General features: G+C 53.7%; 3 protein-coding genes across 3 annotated transcripts in view; 2 read left to right on the plus strand and 1 right to left on the minus strand.

Moving 5' to 3' along the window:
* LOC144953332 (uncharacterized) overlaps positions 1-15,611 on the plus strand; it is a 446,639-nt gene that overhangs the window by 68,340 nt on the left and 362,688 nt on the right.
* The window catches only part of LOC144953325 (uncharacterized), a 378,709-nt gene that overhangs the window by 45,196 nt on the left and 317,902 nt on the right, over positions 1-15,611 (minus strand). The window lies entirely within an intron of this gene.
* Positions 11,333-12,256, plus strand: LOC144953327 (uncharacterized). Its single transcript, XM_078883891.1, has one exon. The coding sequence runs from the start codon at positions 11,333-11,335 to the stop codon at positions 12,254-12,256; it is 924 nt and encodes a 307-aa protein (XP_078740017.1).

The raw sequence follows: 15,611 nt of genomic DNA on the forward strand, positions 1-15,611 counted from the left end.
AAGTATCGCCGCGGGGTCCGCGGGATTCGCCCGGCCCTTGTGGCTGGCCTCGGGGGTGGCGGCTCCGTCTCCTGGGGCTCCGGCGGTGGTCTCCTCCTCCATTCCAATGGCTCCCCTCGGTCTCTGGCACCTGCGGGCTGGGGAACAAACTCAGAGGCGGTGGGGTTTAAGGGTCGCCGTCCTCATCGCCCCCGGCCCCGCCCGGGGCCCCTCGGAGCCCGGGGCTCCGTGGGGCCCATATACTGCGCGAGGCCCCCGGGCACGGGGGGTGGGGGGACCCCGGGGTTTCGGGGTACTTGGACGGCGGGGCTCCCCCCCTCGGGGGCTGCTCGCCACGGCTTCAGTCGGCGGATGTTGACCACCATCTCCCGGCCCCTCTCTCCTCCCTGAATCAGCACCGTCCATGGTGAGATCTGCCGTCTCACAATCCAGGGTCCTCGCCAGTAGGTGGTCAGCTTCCCCACCTGTCCGGCACCGACGCGGGGAGTGTACAGCCACACCTCGGAGCCCGCAGTGTAGAAGGGGGGCTCCATACGGGGTCGGGCGCCCTGCTCTTGCCGCTGGTGTGCGGCCTCTCCGTGCGGGTAGGCTCGGCCCCTGGCACCTCGGAGGGTTTCCAGCAAGTGCTCCACGGGGTGGCTCCCTTCCTCCCGTTGCGGCGGAGGGACACCGAACAGCAGATCTGCGGGCAGGCGAGACTCGCGACCAAACATCATTAGGAACGGGGTCTGTCCTGTAGATGTGTGAACGGCGGTGGTGTAGGCGAACAGGGCATACGGGAGGTGTTCGTCCCAGTCCTGTTGATTCGCGGCCGCCATGCGTTTAAGCTTCCCGGCCAGAGTCTGGTTCATCCTCTCTACCATCCCGTTCGCCTGGGGGTGATACGCCGTGGTTCGGTCCTTCTGGATCCCGAACTCTCGGCACAGCGCCTGGAATAGTTCGGCCTCGAATTCACTACCCTGGTCGGTAATGACTCGTTCGGGGATCCCGCACTTAAGTACGTAGTTTTCCACGAAGGCCCGGGCCACTACGAGGGCTGTTTTATCCGGGATAGCCACCGCCACGGGGTAGCGGGTGAAGTACTCCACCGCTACGAGAATATATCGGTTGCCCCGGTGGGATCGTGGAAAGGGCCCCTGCAGGTCGATTCCGACCAACTGATTCGTCCGACTGACTCGGAACGGCCTCAGGGGTACCTGGTACCTCGCCGGCTTTTGCCCACACTGCTGACAGGCCCGGCAGCCCTGCACCCAGGCGGCCACATCTTGCGCCAATTTAGGCCAGAGATACTGGCGACGCAGAGTCTCCCAGGTGCGCCGTTCCCCATCATGGCCCCCGAGCGGGTGGTCGTGTACCAGTCGTAGTAGTTGGGGTCGCACATGGGCGGGAACGCAGATGCACCCCGGCCGCCCAGCGTCGGCCAGTTCCCTCACCACCCCGTTTTCTACACACAACCGGGCATACAAACCGCTCCAGGGCCCTGGTAGTGCATCCTTCTTCTCTCGCAGTGCCGCCTCCACCGCCGCCAGATCCGGATCTCGCTGCTGGGTCTGTCTCAGCTGCTCGTCGTTTAGGCCCGGGAAGGCGCAGCCGACGTCCTCCTGGATCCGTCCGATCGGGTCCCGAGCCGCGGGTCCCGTGCTTGCCGGGCGGTCGACGGGATCCTCAGTGCCACCTGTGAGGATCTCTGTGGCGCACACTGCACTCTCTCTCGCTGGGGGGGGGTCAGTGGCCGCGGCCTCTCGGGGGTCCGTTGCCTGCCGGCAGCGTCCCCCCGTGAAACACGGACAGGCCTCCTCTGCCCTCGTCTCGGCGTACACCGTGGGTCGCCTCGACAAGGCGTCCGCGTTTGCATGCGTCCGGCCAGCCCGATACTCGATTTGCAGGTTGTACTCCTGCAACTGCGCCAACCACCGGGCCATCTGCCCCCGCGGCTCCTTGAATGTAAGAAGGAACTGCAGAGCATAATGGTCAGTGCGTACGCGACATCTCCTGCCGTACAAATACGGCCGGAACTGTTTGCATGCGAAAATCACGGCGTACAACTCTTGGCGTGTCACGCAATAGTTCAGCTCGGCCCCACTCAAGGTCCGGCTGGCGTACGCGATGACTCGTTCCGTCCCATCCTGTACCTGTGACAACACCGCGCCCAGCCCGCTGCTGCAGGCGTCGGTGTCCAAAATAAAATCAGTGGTAAAATCGGGGAAAGCGAGGGTGGGGGCGTGGGTGAGGTGATCTTTGAGAGTGGTGAAGGCCGTCTGGCAGGCCCCCGTCCACTGGTAGGGGTGCTTAGGGGAGGTGAGTTGGGTGAGAGGGCGTGCAATCTCGCTGAATCCCTTCACAAATCGACGATAATAGGTGGCGAGCCCCAAAAATGATCTGATCTCCGTCAGATTCCTTGGCCGTGGCCACTCCACTACGGCGCGCACCTTCTCCGGATCGGTGCGCACGCCTGCCTCGCTGACGCGATGCCCAAGGTACCCCACCTCGCGTTGTGCGATGTAACACTTACGTGGCTTGAGCTTGAGATGAGCTGCTCGCAGTCGCTGGAATACTTCCCGCAGCCTGGACCAGTGTTCGGACAGCGACCTACTGAACACTATTACGTCGTCCAGGTAAATCAGGCACTGTTCCCACTGCAAGCCCCGCATCACCAACTCCATCAACCGCTGGAACGTCGCGGGCGCGTTAGTGAGTCCGAACGGTAACACTCGAAACTCAAACAGGCCCATCGGGGTGGTGAATGCTGTTTTTGGCCGATCCACCTCCGTCATCTCCACCTGCCAGTAACCGGACGCCAGATCGAGGGTGGAAAAATACCGCGCTCCTGCGAGACTGTCGAAGGTGTCGTCGATGCGGGGTATGGGGAAGGCATCGCCGAGCGTGACTGCATTTAGTTTACGGTAATCGACGCAGAACCGGGTTGACCCATCCTTTTTCGTTACCAGTACCACCGGGGCAGACCAAGGGCTCGCGGAGGGCTGGATTATGTTATCGCGTAGCATATCCGTGACTGCCTCTTTGATCTGGGTCCGTTCAGGCGCGCCCACTCGGTATGCGGGGAGTTTGATGGGTCGGGCTGCACCTGTGTCAATTTGGTGCTTGACCAGGTCGGTCCGGCCCACGTCCGAATCGTGCTCACTGAACACGTCGGCGTACTCCCGCAATAACCCGCGCAGCTGATCGGCCTCCCCCTTAGGTAAGGCTGCCCAAGGCACATGTAACGCATCCTGCAGGGGAACAATCTCGGCTCGGGGGGTCGGGCCGACCCGCCAGGCCAGATCCTGGCTGTCCTCGGGGCGGCCAGGGTCCTCCGCCCAGAGTGCGAACACCGAGTCGTTCGAGTGGCGAGCATGCAGGGGGTGTACGGTGGCTACCGGGGTGCGTCGTCGTATCATTGCCGGGGTACTGTGTGGGTTAAACACACGTATAAACAGCCGGCCCCCATCTGCGTTTACCAGTGTGGCTGACCCTACCACCCCGTATCGCGATGCCAACTCCGGGTGAGGAGTCAGCATTACCTCGCCCGATGGTCGGTGGGTTGGGTCGGTGGAGAGGGTTGCCACTGGCACCAGCATCTCGGCGAGAGGCCCGATGGTGACGGCCGACACCAGCGTAGCGGCCACGGGTGTGAAGCGTGGGCGATTCGGCTCCTGTCCTAGGAACGGAATCCGCTCCCCGCTGCCCTCCACCGTAGCGCATCGTTGCCGGGGCTGTACGTTAAGTCCCAACTTTTCTAGGAGGTCCGTTCCTGCAATGCACTCGTGGCACAACACACTCGAAATGTAGAACTCCTGGGTGCACACCTGGCTGCCTATGCGGACCTCTAGGGTGGCTCTCCCTAGCAACCCCATTCCGGCTCCGCTCGCCGTGTGCAGCGCGCGGTCCGGGGCCTGCAGGTGACGCACGTCGACCCCGATCGCGCTGCAGTGCGCTGCGCTCACGAGCGAGGCCACCGCCCCCGTGTCCAGCAGGATTCGGGTACGTACTCCGTTTACCTCCCCTTCCACCAGCGACGTGGCCCCCGTGATCCCCGCCACCAGCTCCCGCAGCCAGTCGCCAGGAGTCACCGTTTCCGTGGGCGTTGTTGCTGGAACCTGTGTGGAGATCACTCGCTCGCCATTATCACTACAGCTTGTTTGTGTCGGGGCTACGTCGATTTCACCCCCCGGTGGTCCCCTCTCTAGGGGGCCCTTAGTGTTTGACCTATGCATCGGCCTCGCACGGGCGAGCTGAGGGCAGTCCCTCATGAGATGCCCTCGACGGTCGCACACATAACACGTCCTGGGAGGGGTGGTGGCTCCGTAGTGGGCCCCCTGCCCGCTCCCTCTCCCTGTATGCAGTTGTTCCAACTCGGACTCTAATTGAGATACCTTCCCGGCCAGCCCCCCTACTGTGGAGTGTAGTCCACCCATCTCAGACTGGATGGTCTTCACATTTTTATTCGCTTCCTCGCGTACCTGGGTTACCCTCTCACCTACGTGGGTTATCATATCTCCCATGCCAGCCTGTAACCCGGCTACCCATCCCGGGGTTGTCTCGCAGGACACTGGAGGCTCTCTTTCCCGGCCCCTTACCGTCCTCGCGAGCTCCTGTTCCTCCTCCTCGTCTTCCGAGAGCAGGCTCGCAATGGCGCGCTCTCGTCCCAGCCCCCGGAGCTGCGCGCGTTCGCTGTGAATTCTTTCACACTTACGTGCGCGCTCGACAAGGGCGTTAAAGGGAAGACGTGGGCAGCTCATGTCTGGCTGCCACCACGCCGTGCGAGACAGGTACCGCTGGATTTTCTCGGCGGCCAGTTCCTCAATAACATCAGTTGCGTACCCCGGGCGTGCGATCTTTGTTAACTCGCGCACATCCTCGGCGTAATCACGTAGATCTTCGCCAGGTTGGCGACGGCGCGCCTCTAAGGCCGATTTTGCTTCCTCCTCGTCACGCGTGCCAAAACGCTGATCGAGTCGGCGCATCAGCTCCTCTAGCTGTGTCTGTGCGCTCGCGGGTAACGTTTCTACAAAATCGGCTGCCCGCCCATCAAGATTCATATTAAGTTGACGTACTGCCTGCGCGTCCGTCCATCCATTAATTTCCTTGGCCCCTAAGAGATTGCGGGCGAATGCCTTCCACGAAGGGGCCCCCCGGCCGGTAAATATTAGTCTTATTTTAGCGTGAGGTAACGCGGGGGTCCGTACCCCACTTCTGACACCAATTTGTGGGGGTCGCTGGCCCCCGAGATCCCTCCCTCCATCATCCCCTATTCCGTTTGTTACCCCACCTCCCTAATACCCGCTAGGGTTTCGCCGGCCTTCGAACGTGACGCCCTTACCATACGGCTTCACGCAGCGCTCCCACGCTGCAAGCATACGTGCGCACGGCATCATCAATCAGACGCCATACTCCCCCTCTTTACGCCGCTACATACAGCTCTCGCACGCTGCGAGCGTGCGCCCGTCTACAGCCCTGGGCGGCACTCACTCACCCCTGACTACTCGCGTTATGATCGCGCACCTGTATCGCACACGTCGTGAACGTGCGCGCACACACATACAGCTCCACACGCGATACCCACGCTTGCGCCGCTCTGGCCGCTCACGTTACGATCGCGCACCTGGGGTACGCCGATTACGCACGCCGAGAGCTTACGCAAGTAACGAGCACACGCAAGCGGGGCACACGCCGACACAACGACTCAAGCCGCCGCCGTGCGCGCGAGACAAACCGTACAACAATGCGCAGCCGATTACGCGCTCGAGCCGCGGGGTCGGGGGTCAGGGGTCCACCACCGCGCCGCACTTTACGCAAGTAACGAGCACACGCAAGCGGGGCACACGCCGACACGACGACTCGTCCCCTCCCCCACTCGCGCGTGCACGTCAACACAAGTATCGTACAAGGACGATTCTCCTCTCACACGGCTGCGTGGTCACGCCAACACACAAAAGTGCTCTCCCCGGGCGTTAACCCACACACCTCCGTACCCGCACAATCGTACAGAGACCACGGCCTTTACGCATACAACGACCACACACCCACGAATGCAGTGCCCGCTAATCCCACGTTCAAAAACACCCAACAACACGGTTCCGTTACTACGCTCGAGATTTTATTAGCCCTTGTTAACCCACCGAGCCACCCGTGTGTGTGTGCGGGCCAGCAAGGCGCTCCTAACCCACTCTTTGGTGGCGTGCAGCCCTACTCTATGCCGCGCTCTCTGCTAAACCGCTTTCCTACTCGTCCTTACCCCGAACTAACCCTCTCCCACGGATCCTACTCTCCGCTCTGAGGTGTTGTAAGGCGCGCAACACGATACCGTCTGTAGTCCCTGGTGACCTTGCGGCGCTCAGATCGTCCTGCAGACAATCTAGCGGCTCGCCCGATGACTCCTTCGTCGCCGACTCCGTGTCCAAACTCCAGAAGAAGAGAGTTCCCTACTGCCCCTGCGTTTTCTTTTAAGCTATCCACATCAAAGGCTAGGCGCCCCCGTCCCGACCGCCTTGGTCTCTCGACCAATCCTGAGCCTAGGATTTCCCGCTCTTTTGCGATCCCGCCGGCCTTTGACCTTTCGACCAATCAGTCGTCCCGGGTCCTGATCCCAGCTATCTGCCCTGCTGACCCGTGTTTGTGTTTGTATGCGTTTCTAACTGCGGGGCTCTCTGAGCTCGCCGTGGTCGTGCGATCTCAAATCCGCCCACGGCGCCGCAGTGTTACTTGGCCTGGGAAGGGTCCTGTCCAATTCCCTGGCCCTGAGAAACCGTGGGGTAACCCCACTAGGGGGCCCTCGGGTGAAAACTCAGGGTAGGTGACCCGACCACGAGGCCCTACGTGGGTGCGGGTGCGTGTTTATGTGGGGGGGGTGATGGGGGGCAGTGCGGCGGTGGAAGCCGGGCGGCTCCCTGGCTCGGCAGAGCGGCCCCGTCGCTGTGGCACCACACAGGTAAATGCATCCAACTTTCACGTCCTCTTCACTCCCCCCACAACACAATGTGTGAAATTTATATTATACGATCGGTACATTATAACATTATTGCGATTACACTGTATTATTGTAGCCCGGGGGGGGGGGGGGGGGGGTAGGGAACGCCACCCGTACCCAGCGTCATGCCTGCTAGGCAATTTAGGCGACGCCGGAGGCTCTGCGCGGTACTACGCCTCCACACCCCACCCGTGTCAAGCGACGACTTTGTCGTATAAACTCGATATACCCAGCCTTGCCCGGGGGGAAAATACATTTAAAATCTTATGAAAACTTTACAACATTACATAGCAATGACAAAACAACTGTGTAATTACTTTTAAACCCCACGCGCCAAGAATATATTCCTTAAATGTTGACTGTACAAATAGTCATTAAGCTGGGTGAGCGGACTGCCAGTATATAATGTACACTGTAGCCTGCTCATTCAATTGGGTGAGTGCACTGCCAGTCTATTATGTAGACTGTAGCCTGCTTATTAAGCTGCCTGAGTGTACTGACAGTCTATAATGTACACTGTTGCCTGCTTATGAAGCTGAGTGCGTCTACTGCCAGTCTATAATGTTGACTGTAGCCTGGTTCTTAAGTAAAGTTAGTCTATTTGTAACACGTAGCCTTTCGCAAACATTATTCATAAACACCGTTATTGGGTTTAGATCGCCTTATTTCTTAATGTGTTGTAACACTCCACCACCCCACACGGCCAATCAGTAAAAAAGTGTCCCCTTGATAAAACAATCATAGTTCACTGCTTTAGCCCACCGGTGTGTTCAAGCGTTAAAACACAACAATTACCATTGATGATTAAAAAACAACTGTATCATTATGTTTAAACCCCACGCGCCAATAAGCCATTCTTTAAATGTTCACTGCACAAATTGTCATTCAGCTGGGTGAGCGTACTGCCAGTCTATAATGTACACTGTAGCCTGCTTATTAAGCTCGGTGCTTGTACTGCCAGTCTATAATGTAGACTGTAGCCTGGTTAATAAGTTAAGTCACTCATTTTGTAACACGTACGCTTTCGCAACCATTATTCAAAAACAACCTTATTGGCTTTACATCGCCTTCTTTATTAATGTGTTGTAACCCTCCACCACCCCACACGGCCAATCAGTAAAAAAGTGTCCCGTTCATAAATGACTAATAGTTCACTGCTTTAGCCCACCGGTGTGTTCAAGCGTCAAACCACCAAAAATTACCATTTCAGAGTAGGACGTTTCGCTTATGCTGGATGCAATTAGCAGCCAAACGTCCTACTCTACAATTGTCTGTCCGTCTGTGTACGCTCGCTTGCTAGGGATTTGCCGGGAGGCACGTCCCATGCCCCGCGATGGGAATAGGCATGTCAGTTTTTTTATCCGTCACCTTTAAAGTGCTTTAATTTCGGATTTTGTGATATTCTACTTTCTTTCTACATTTCACCGCGCCGCTCCGCGCTTCCCATGCCAAAAATTGCGGGATCGATCCCCGCGTCCTTCACAGCCGAATATATTTAAAAAACTTTTCTATTAAGTTCGCTGCCACGCATATTAATAATTTTGAGTCAAAAACTTCACTTTTACGCATTATACTTATTATTTATTCATGTGCATCACCATCCCAACTCACGCGCCTTTCGTGGGGGAGACGGCTCATGCCAAGTGGCACGCTGGTAGTGAGGGCAAACATTTTTTTCCCCTTAAAAATGCTTTACAAATACACTAAACGCTCACCTAAATACTTCACTGCCTCATGTCCTGCCACATCAACTTCTCCGGAGGGGGGTGCGGCCAACCGTGCGTTTTCTGTACCATGGCTTTGCCCACATTTACCTTCCGGACGTACGGATATCTCAAGGATCCCGAAGCCGGTACACACTCATTTTCCATGTGTCCGCGATTTTTGTGTTGCGTCGCTCTATAGTTTCCTGTAGCGAACCGGACTTCACCTAAAGCTAATGATCCGAGCCAACCGTCTACACCTTGAGTTGTATGGCCAATGGCAGAGACGTGTTAACACCGCAAGCTGGAAACAGACTGGTCATACCGAAAGGCGTCAGGTCAACGTTTCGTTCGGAACCCCATGAATGGGGGGCACGCAACACTATTTTCACAGCGCCATAGTCGTGTTGCCCCATCAGAAGGGCCCCATTGGAAGGGATCTCCAACACGACTTGAGAGCGCCACAGTCGTGTTGCCTCATTGGTAGGGAACTACAACACGACTCTAAACTACAGTTGGGTTTCCCCATTCGTACGGAATTACAACCCGACTGTCAACCGACAATTAGTGTTGACGCTTTTGCGTTCAGCGCTATTGGTGGTGTTTTCCCACGCACGTGTCAACTTGCTGGAGTTAATTCTAAGTTCCTTTCTATTCCATAGAAACCAAGTATCCATGTCTACATCAAGCAAGGGAAAGCGTAAAGCGCAAACCACGACAACTCAACAAGCCAACAAGAAAGCCCGTACAACGACCGACGAAGCAGCCTCCATACCTGCACCAAAGCGCGTTATGACCGAACACCAAAAAAAGCTAAAACGTGAACGGGCGGCGTTTATACATGCGACGCAAACGGCAGAAGCGTTGCAACAAAGCCGCCAGAATAAAGCAATTGGCAAGGCGCGCTTGCGCACCCAAGCTACTGCAAAAGAACTTGAAGCCAGACGCCAACGCAACCGAGAGCTCATGTCTTACGCACGTGCCAACGAAACCCCCGAAGAACGCGAGGCGCGACACCTACGCAACCGTGAGGTTACGTCGGACGCACGTGCCGCGGAAACCGAGGAAGAACGCGATGCGCGACGCCAACGCAACCGAGAGCTCATGTCGGACGCACGTGCCGAGGAAACCGACCATGAACGCGATGCGCGACGCCAACGCAACCGAGAGCTCATGTCTTACGCACGTGGCAACGAAACCCCCGAAAAACGCGAGGCGCGACGCCACCGCGACCGCGAGGTGACGTCGGACGCACGTGCTAACGAAACCGCTGAAGAACGCGACGCGCGACGCCAGAGCGACCGTGAAGTTACGTCGGCCGCACGTGCTAACGAAACCGCTCAATAACGCGACGCACGACGCCACAGCGACCGGGAAGTTACGTCGGCCGCACGTTCTAACGAAACCGACGAAGAACGCGAGGCGCGACGCCTCCGCGACCGCGAACTTACGTCAGACGCACGTGCCAACGAAAGCACCCAAGAGCGTGAAGCGCGACGCCAAGTGGATCGCGAGGCAACTGCCGTGGCACGGCAAAATGAAGATGAACGCCAACTCTCAGCACGACGCGCTGACGATGCGCAGCGCAGAGCTGTCCGGGTCTCGACAAACTATCGAGACCTAATTGGCGCGGCATTCGTCTATTCACCCCACGACCCATATGCCGATATGCGCGTTCTCCAACTTGGTCTCATGGACAAGCGGTGTGTCCAATGCACTGCTTTAACGTTTGCAGGAGAACCCAAGGGTCTATGTTGTGCAAGTGGCAAGGTCGTATTGCCTGCTTTGCCACAATCCCCTTCGCCGTTGATTCAACTGTTGTACGGGAATGCAGACTTGGATCGGCATTTCCAAAACAATATCCGGCGCTTTAACTCTGCATTTCATATGACCAGCTTTGGTGCAGACGTTAAGGATCAGGGGGGCTTTATGCCAACGTTTCGCGTCAAGGGTCAAGTGTACCATAGAATAGGGTCATTGTTGCCTTTCGGTGATAATAATCCTCAGTTCTTGCAGATTTATTTCTGCGATGGTATCGACACCGCCACCAATGCTCGATTGAGCTTCACAGTTCAGAACGAACGAGATCGGTCCAAGGACCGTGAGGTGGTTGTGATGCTTCAAGACATGCTTAATGACCACAACGAGTTGGTGCGGCAGTTCAAAAACCATCTTGGGAATTTGACTACACCAGGCCAGCGCTTGATCATTCGTGGGGACAAAACACCTGGGGATGAACATCGTGGGCGCTACAACGCACCAACGGCACCCGACGTCGCAGTCATCATCTGTGGAGAAAACGGAAAGAAAAGGGACATTGTGCTTGAGAAATCAAGCGGTGTTCTGGTGCGGATTTCCGAATTTAATCCAACGTATGATCCACTGCAGTACCCCTTGATTTTTTGGAACGACCATGATGGTTATCACTTTGATATCTATCAAAACGGAGGGCAAAGTGCTAAAAAAAGTGTCATGTATGCAATTCTACTGCTACATGCTCATGATTCGCGACGGTACTAAGAACATATTGCTGTACTATCGTGAATTGTTCCATCAGTTCGTAGTCGACATGTACGCCAAAATTGAATCTGAACGATTGGACTTTATCCGTTACAACCAAACAAAATTGCGCAGTGAATCTTACTTCCATTTGTGTGACGCGATGAATCAGGCAGACGCGGATCCTACTCAAATTGGGAGACGTGTCGTCTTGCCTGCTACGTTCACTGGTAGCCCCAGACACATGCACAAATACGCTCAAGATGCCATGGCGTATGTGCGCAAGTACGGGCGACCTGATCCTTTTGTTACGTTCACATGCAACCCCAAGTGGGAGGAAATACAACGTCATCTATTCCAAAACCAAAAACCTACACATCGTCACGATGTCATCGCTCGGGTCTTTCGTCTCAAGCTTAAAAAAATGATGGAAGTCATCTCGAAGGGCAAGATATTTGGTGACACCATTTGCCACATGTATTCAGTGGAATGGCAAAAGCGTGGGTTGCCCCATGCGCACATCTTGGTTTGGTTGGCTAAAAAAATACGCCCGAATCAAGTGGATCTCATTATCACTGCTGAGATCCCAGATTCCAACATCGATCCTGCTTTTTACACAACTGTCACTACAAACTTGCTTCATGGTCCATGCGGAAGGGACAATCCTTCCTCACCGTGCATGCTAAATGGCGTTTGTTCCAAGCGCTACCCGAGGCAATTCATTGTGGAAACACAAACTGACAAAGAAGGGTATCCTTTGTACAGAAGACGAGATTCCAACCATGGTGGTCATACATTCAAAAAAACTATCCGTGGGAAAGAATTTACGTACGACAACCGATATGTTGTGCCATACTCGCCGATTTTGTGCAAAATGTTCCATGCGCACATCAATGTCGAATATTGTCAGTCTGTGAAGGCTATCAAATACATTTGCAAGTATGTCTACAAAGGCAGCGACCAAGCTGTGTTTGAGCTCACCGGAGGCACTGAAAATTTGGACGAGGTTCGACAGTTTCAACAGGGCCGCTACATAAGCAGCAACGAGGCTATATGCATGGAGAATCTTCAGCTTTTCTATCCATGATCGGTTTCCTGCCGTTGTCCATCTTGATGTGCATCTCGAAAACGGTGAACGCGTGTATTTTACAGCCGGCAACGTCGACAGAGTCCTTCAAGTGCGTCGCAATACTACGTTGACTGCATTCTTCAAACTATGCGAAAGCGATGAGTTTGCGCGTACGCTACTGTACTCTGACATTCCGTCGTATTACACTTGGAAGAACTACACTTGGAACCGTCGTCTCAAGGGGCTACCAGTGGAAGGCTGGCCTGGCGTTTGCAAGGACCACGCATTGGGTCGCCTGTATACCGTTCATATGTCCCAAACGGAATGCTATTATCTCCGTTTGCTTTTGATTAACGTCAGAGGCCCAACATCCTTTTACTCCATTAAAACGGTCGATGGACAACTTTGTGATACGTTTAAACAAGCGTGCCAAGGTTTGGACCTTCTGGAAAGCGAACATCATTTGCACCAGGCCATGCGAGAAGCAGTAGACTGTCGAGGACCGTCAAAAATACGCGATCTATTCGCTATTATTTTGACTACGTATACTCCAGCTAATGCGAGGGACCTGTGGGATGCTTACAAACATCACATGGCTGAAGACATTCTGTTTCGCTTTCAAAATGAGTCCAACGACCAAGGACTTGAATTGTCCGATGCTATGACTAATGAGGCTTTGATCTTGATTGAGAACATCACTTTGTCTATGGCGGGCCGGCCGTTGGACCACTTTTGTCTGGATCCACCTCGACGAGACCTTGGAGTGCCCCTTTGTGCTGAAATTGTTCGGGAGCAGAACTACGATACTATTGCTCTCTCACGTTTAGTGGACCACAATCTGCCTCTATTGCAGAATGTGCCTGCGCAACATAAGGCATATGTATCATTGATAGAGAAGATCTACTCCGGACAAGGTTCCGTCACCTTCCTCGACGCACCTGCTGGCACTGGGAAGACGTTCCTCATCAACACCATATTAGCCTCTGTCCGGTGCAAAGGAGATATTGCGTTAGCAACAGCTTCTTCTGGCATTGCTGCTACTCTTATGGATGGGGGACGCACAGCTCATTCCACATTCAAGCTACCTCTGAATTTGACACGTGAAGATGCCACTTGCAATATCTCCAACCAAAGTGGTACTGCCAAATTGTTACGTGCTTGCAAAGTCATTGTTTGGGATGAATGTACCATGGCACACAAAAGAGCTGTAGAACTCCTCGATGAGACTTTACGCGATATCCGCGAACACGGTCAAGTCATGGGAGGAGTCTGTGTCATTTTATCAGGGGACTTTCGTCAGACCCAGCCTATCATTACCCGGGGAACCATGGCGGATGAGGTCCATGCGTGCTTGAAGAAAAGCCGGCTTTGGCCCCAGGTCGATAAGCTAAAGTTGACTACTAACATGCGCCTATTGACCAGTGGCGATGTGTCGGCTCAACGTTTTGCCGACACATTACTCCACATTGGGAATGGGACTATGCAGCCAATCCATAACGATGACGTTGCACTCCCTATCTACTTTTGTCATATGTTGTCGTCTCCTAGGGACTTAAAAGACAAAGTCTATCCTGATATCGCCACCAAACCTATGGGAGATGAATTGTGCACTTGGCTATGTGCACGAGCTATACTGGCACCCCGGAACGATGATGTCAATGCAATCAATGCTCATATTTTGGGGTTGCTGCCACAGCCTGCTGTGACGTACAAGTCGTTCAACAAGACACTTGAAAATGACGATGCAGTACACTTTCCCACTGAATTTCTTGACTCTCAAGAATTTCCAGGCATGCCTCAACATAAACTGGAGCTGAAAGTTGGCGCACCTATACTTTTGTTGCGAAACCTCAATGCTCCAAAACTCTGCAATGGTACAAGACTTTGTGTCAAGTCTTTGTTTCCTAACTTAATTGAAGCAGTTGTGTTGACTGGCAGTCACAAAGGGGTTGAAGTGCTATTGCCACGGATCCCCATTATTGCCGAAGATGTCCCATTTCCCTTCAAGCGAACGCAATTCCCCATTCGTTTGGCTTATGCAATGACCATTAACAAATCTCAAGGTCAAACATTGCTAATTGCTGGGATCAATCTACAAACGGCTTGCTTTGCCCACGGCCAACTATACGTGGCCTGCTCTCGCGTCGGATCCGCCAAAAACTTATTTGTTTACGCACCTGGCGGTGTCACAAAAAACATTGTGTACCCACAAGTTCTCATTGATTCGTTTTTAAACTTCCCTAATAAATTATCTTTAAACACTTCACTTAAACACACTCTTTACTTACCTATTTCTAACACTCCTTAATAAATTATTCTATACACTTTTACATCTTTCTCTGTCCCCACTTATGTACCCGCCACAAGCGGAACGCGTCCACATGCAAACCACAAAATACAAAGCCTCCAACTCAGACAACACGTGAGGACCCGTGCAACGCCGGGTTTTACTGCTAATTGCCAAAGTTGTCAATATGTGTGTCTGTTCAACATGTTAACCGTATTTCCCGACATGCAACAAACAGCTAATTTCTCATGGGGGTACTTTGCAGACTGTACACCATGCAAACATTCTCAAAATACACTTTTTTTTAGGGGAGGGGGTGAGCTCAATAATGCATATATTTTTGCACAACAATTGAGCTGTGACGTCAAATCTCTCATGTCACCCGCGCATGTGTAAGCGTAACGCATTGGAGTGTCGTGGTTAGCGCGCCGCGCTACGAACCCGGCGACCCGAGTTCCATTCCCGCTCACGGCCACCACCGGTGACGATTATTTGAACCGGTCGTGGGCCTCCCCGACGTGGACTCAGCCTCAAAACAACTGGTGTGGCGTATGAACATCGCCACTGGGGAGACAAAGGCGGCCGGCCATGGTGGATCCAAGTCCCGGGCGAAGCCGGGTAGTACAGCTAGTAAAATTATAAAAATTATAAAAAATTATGTTTTATTTTTTTTACTTTATTATTTCCCTTCTACGTGACTTTACCGAAAGAACCAAGAAGAACAACCCTCATCACTATTAAAGAGCATTAACATCAACCCATATCTTACATAATAAACCCACAGCCTCCACACGAACCCACAGCATGAACACTGCACCCCCCCCCCCCCACCACTTAAATAATCCTCAACCTCAGTGCTCTTGGAGAGAGAGAGACAGCCTCGATTTGAAGCTTTCGTTACTGCACGAATCCATACTCTTTGGTTCACGTAGGTAGAAAATAAAATAATAATAAAAATTTAAATAAAGTAAAATAGGTATCAAATAAAATAAATAGCTATAAAATTGTAATTTATTTTAAATAAAATAAAGGTCTAAAAGAAAATAAAAATTTTTTATACCTTTTTATTTTATTTAAAATAAAAAA

Source organism: Lampetra fluviatilis, chromosome 74 (genome assembly GCF_964198595.1).
Source record: "Lampetra fluviatilis chromosome 74, kcLamFluv1.1, whole genome shotgun sequence".
NCBI lineage: Eukaryota > Metazoa > Chordata > Hyperoartia > Petromyzontiformes > Petromyzontidae > Lampetra > Lampetra fluviatilis.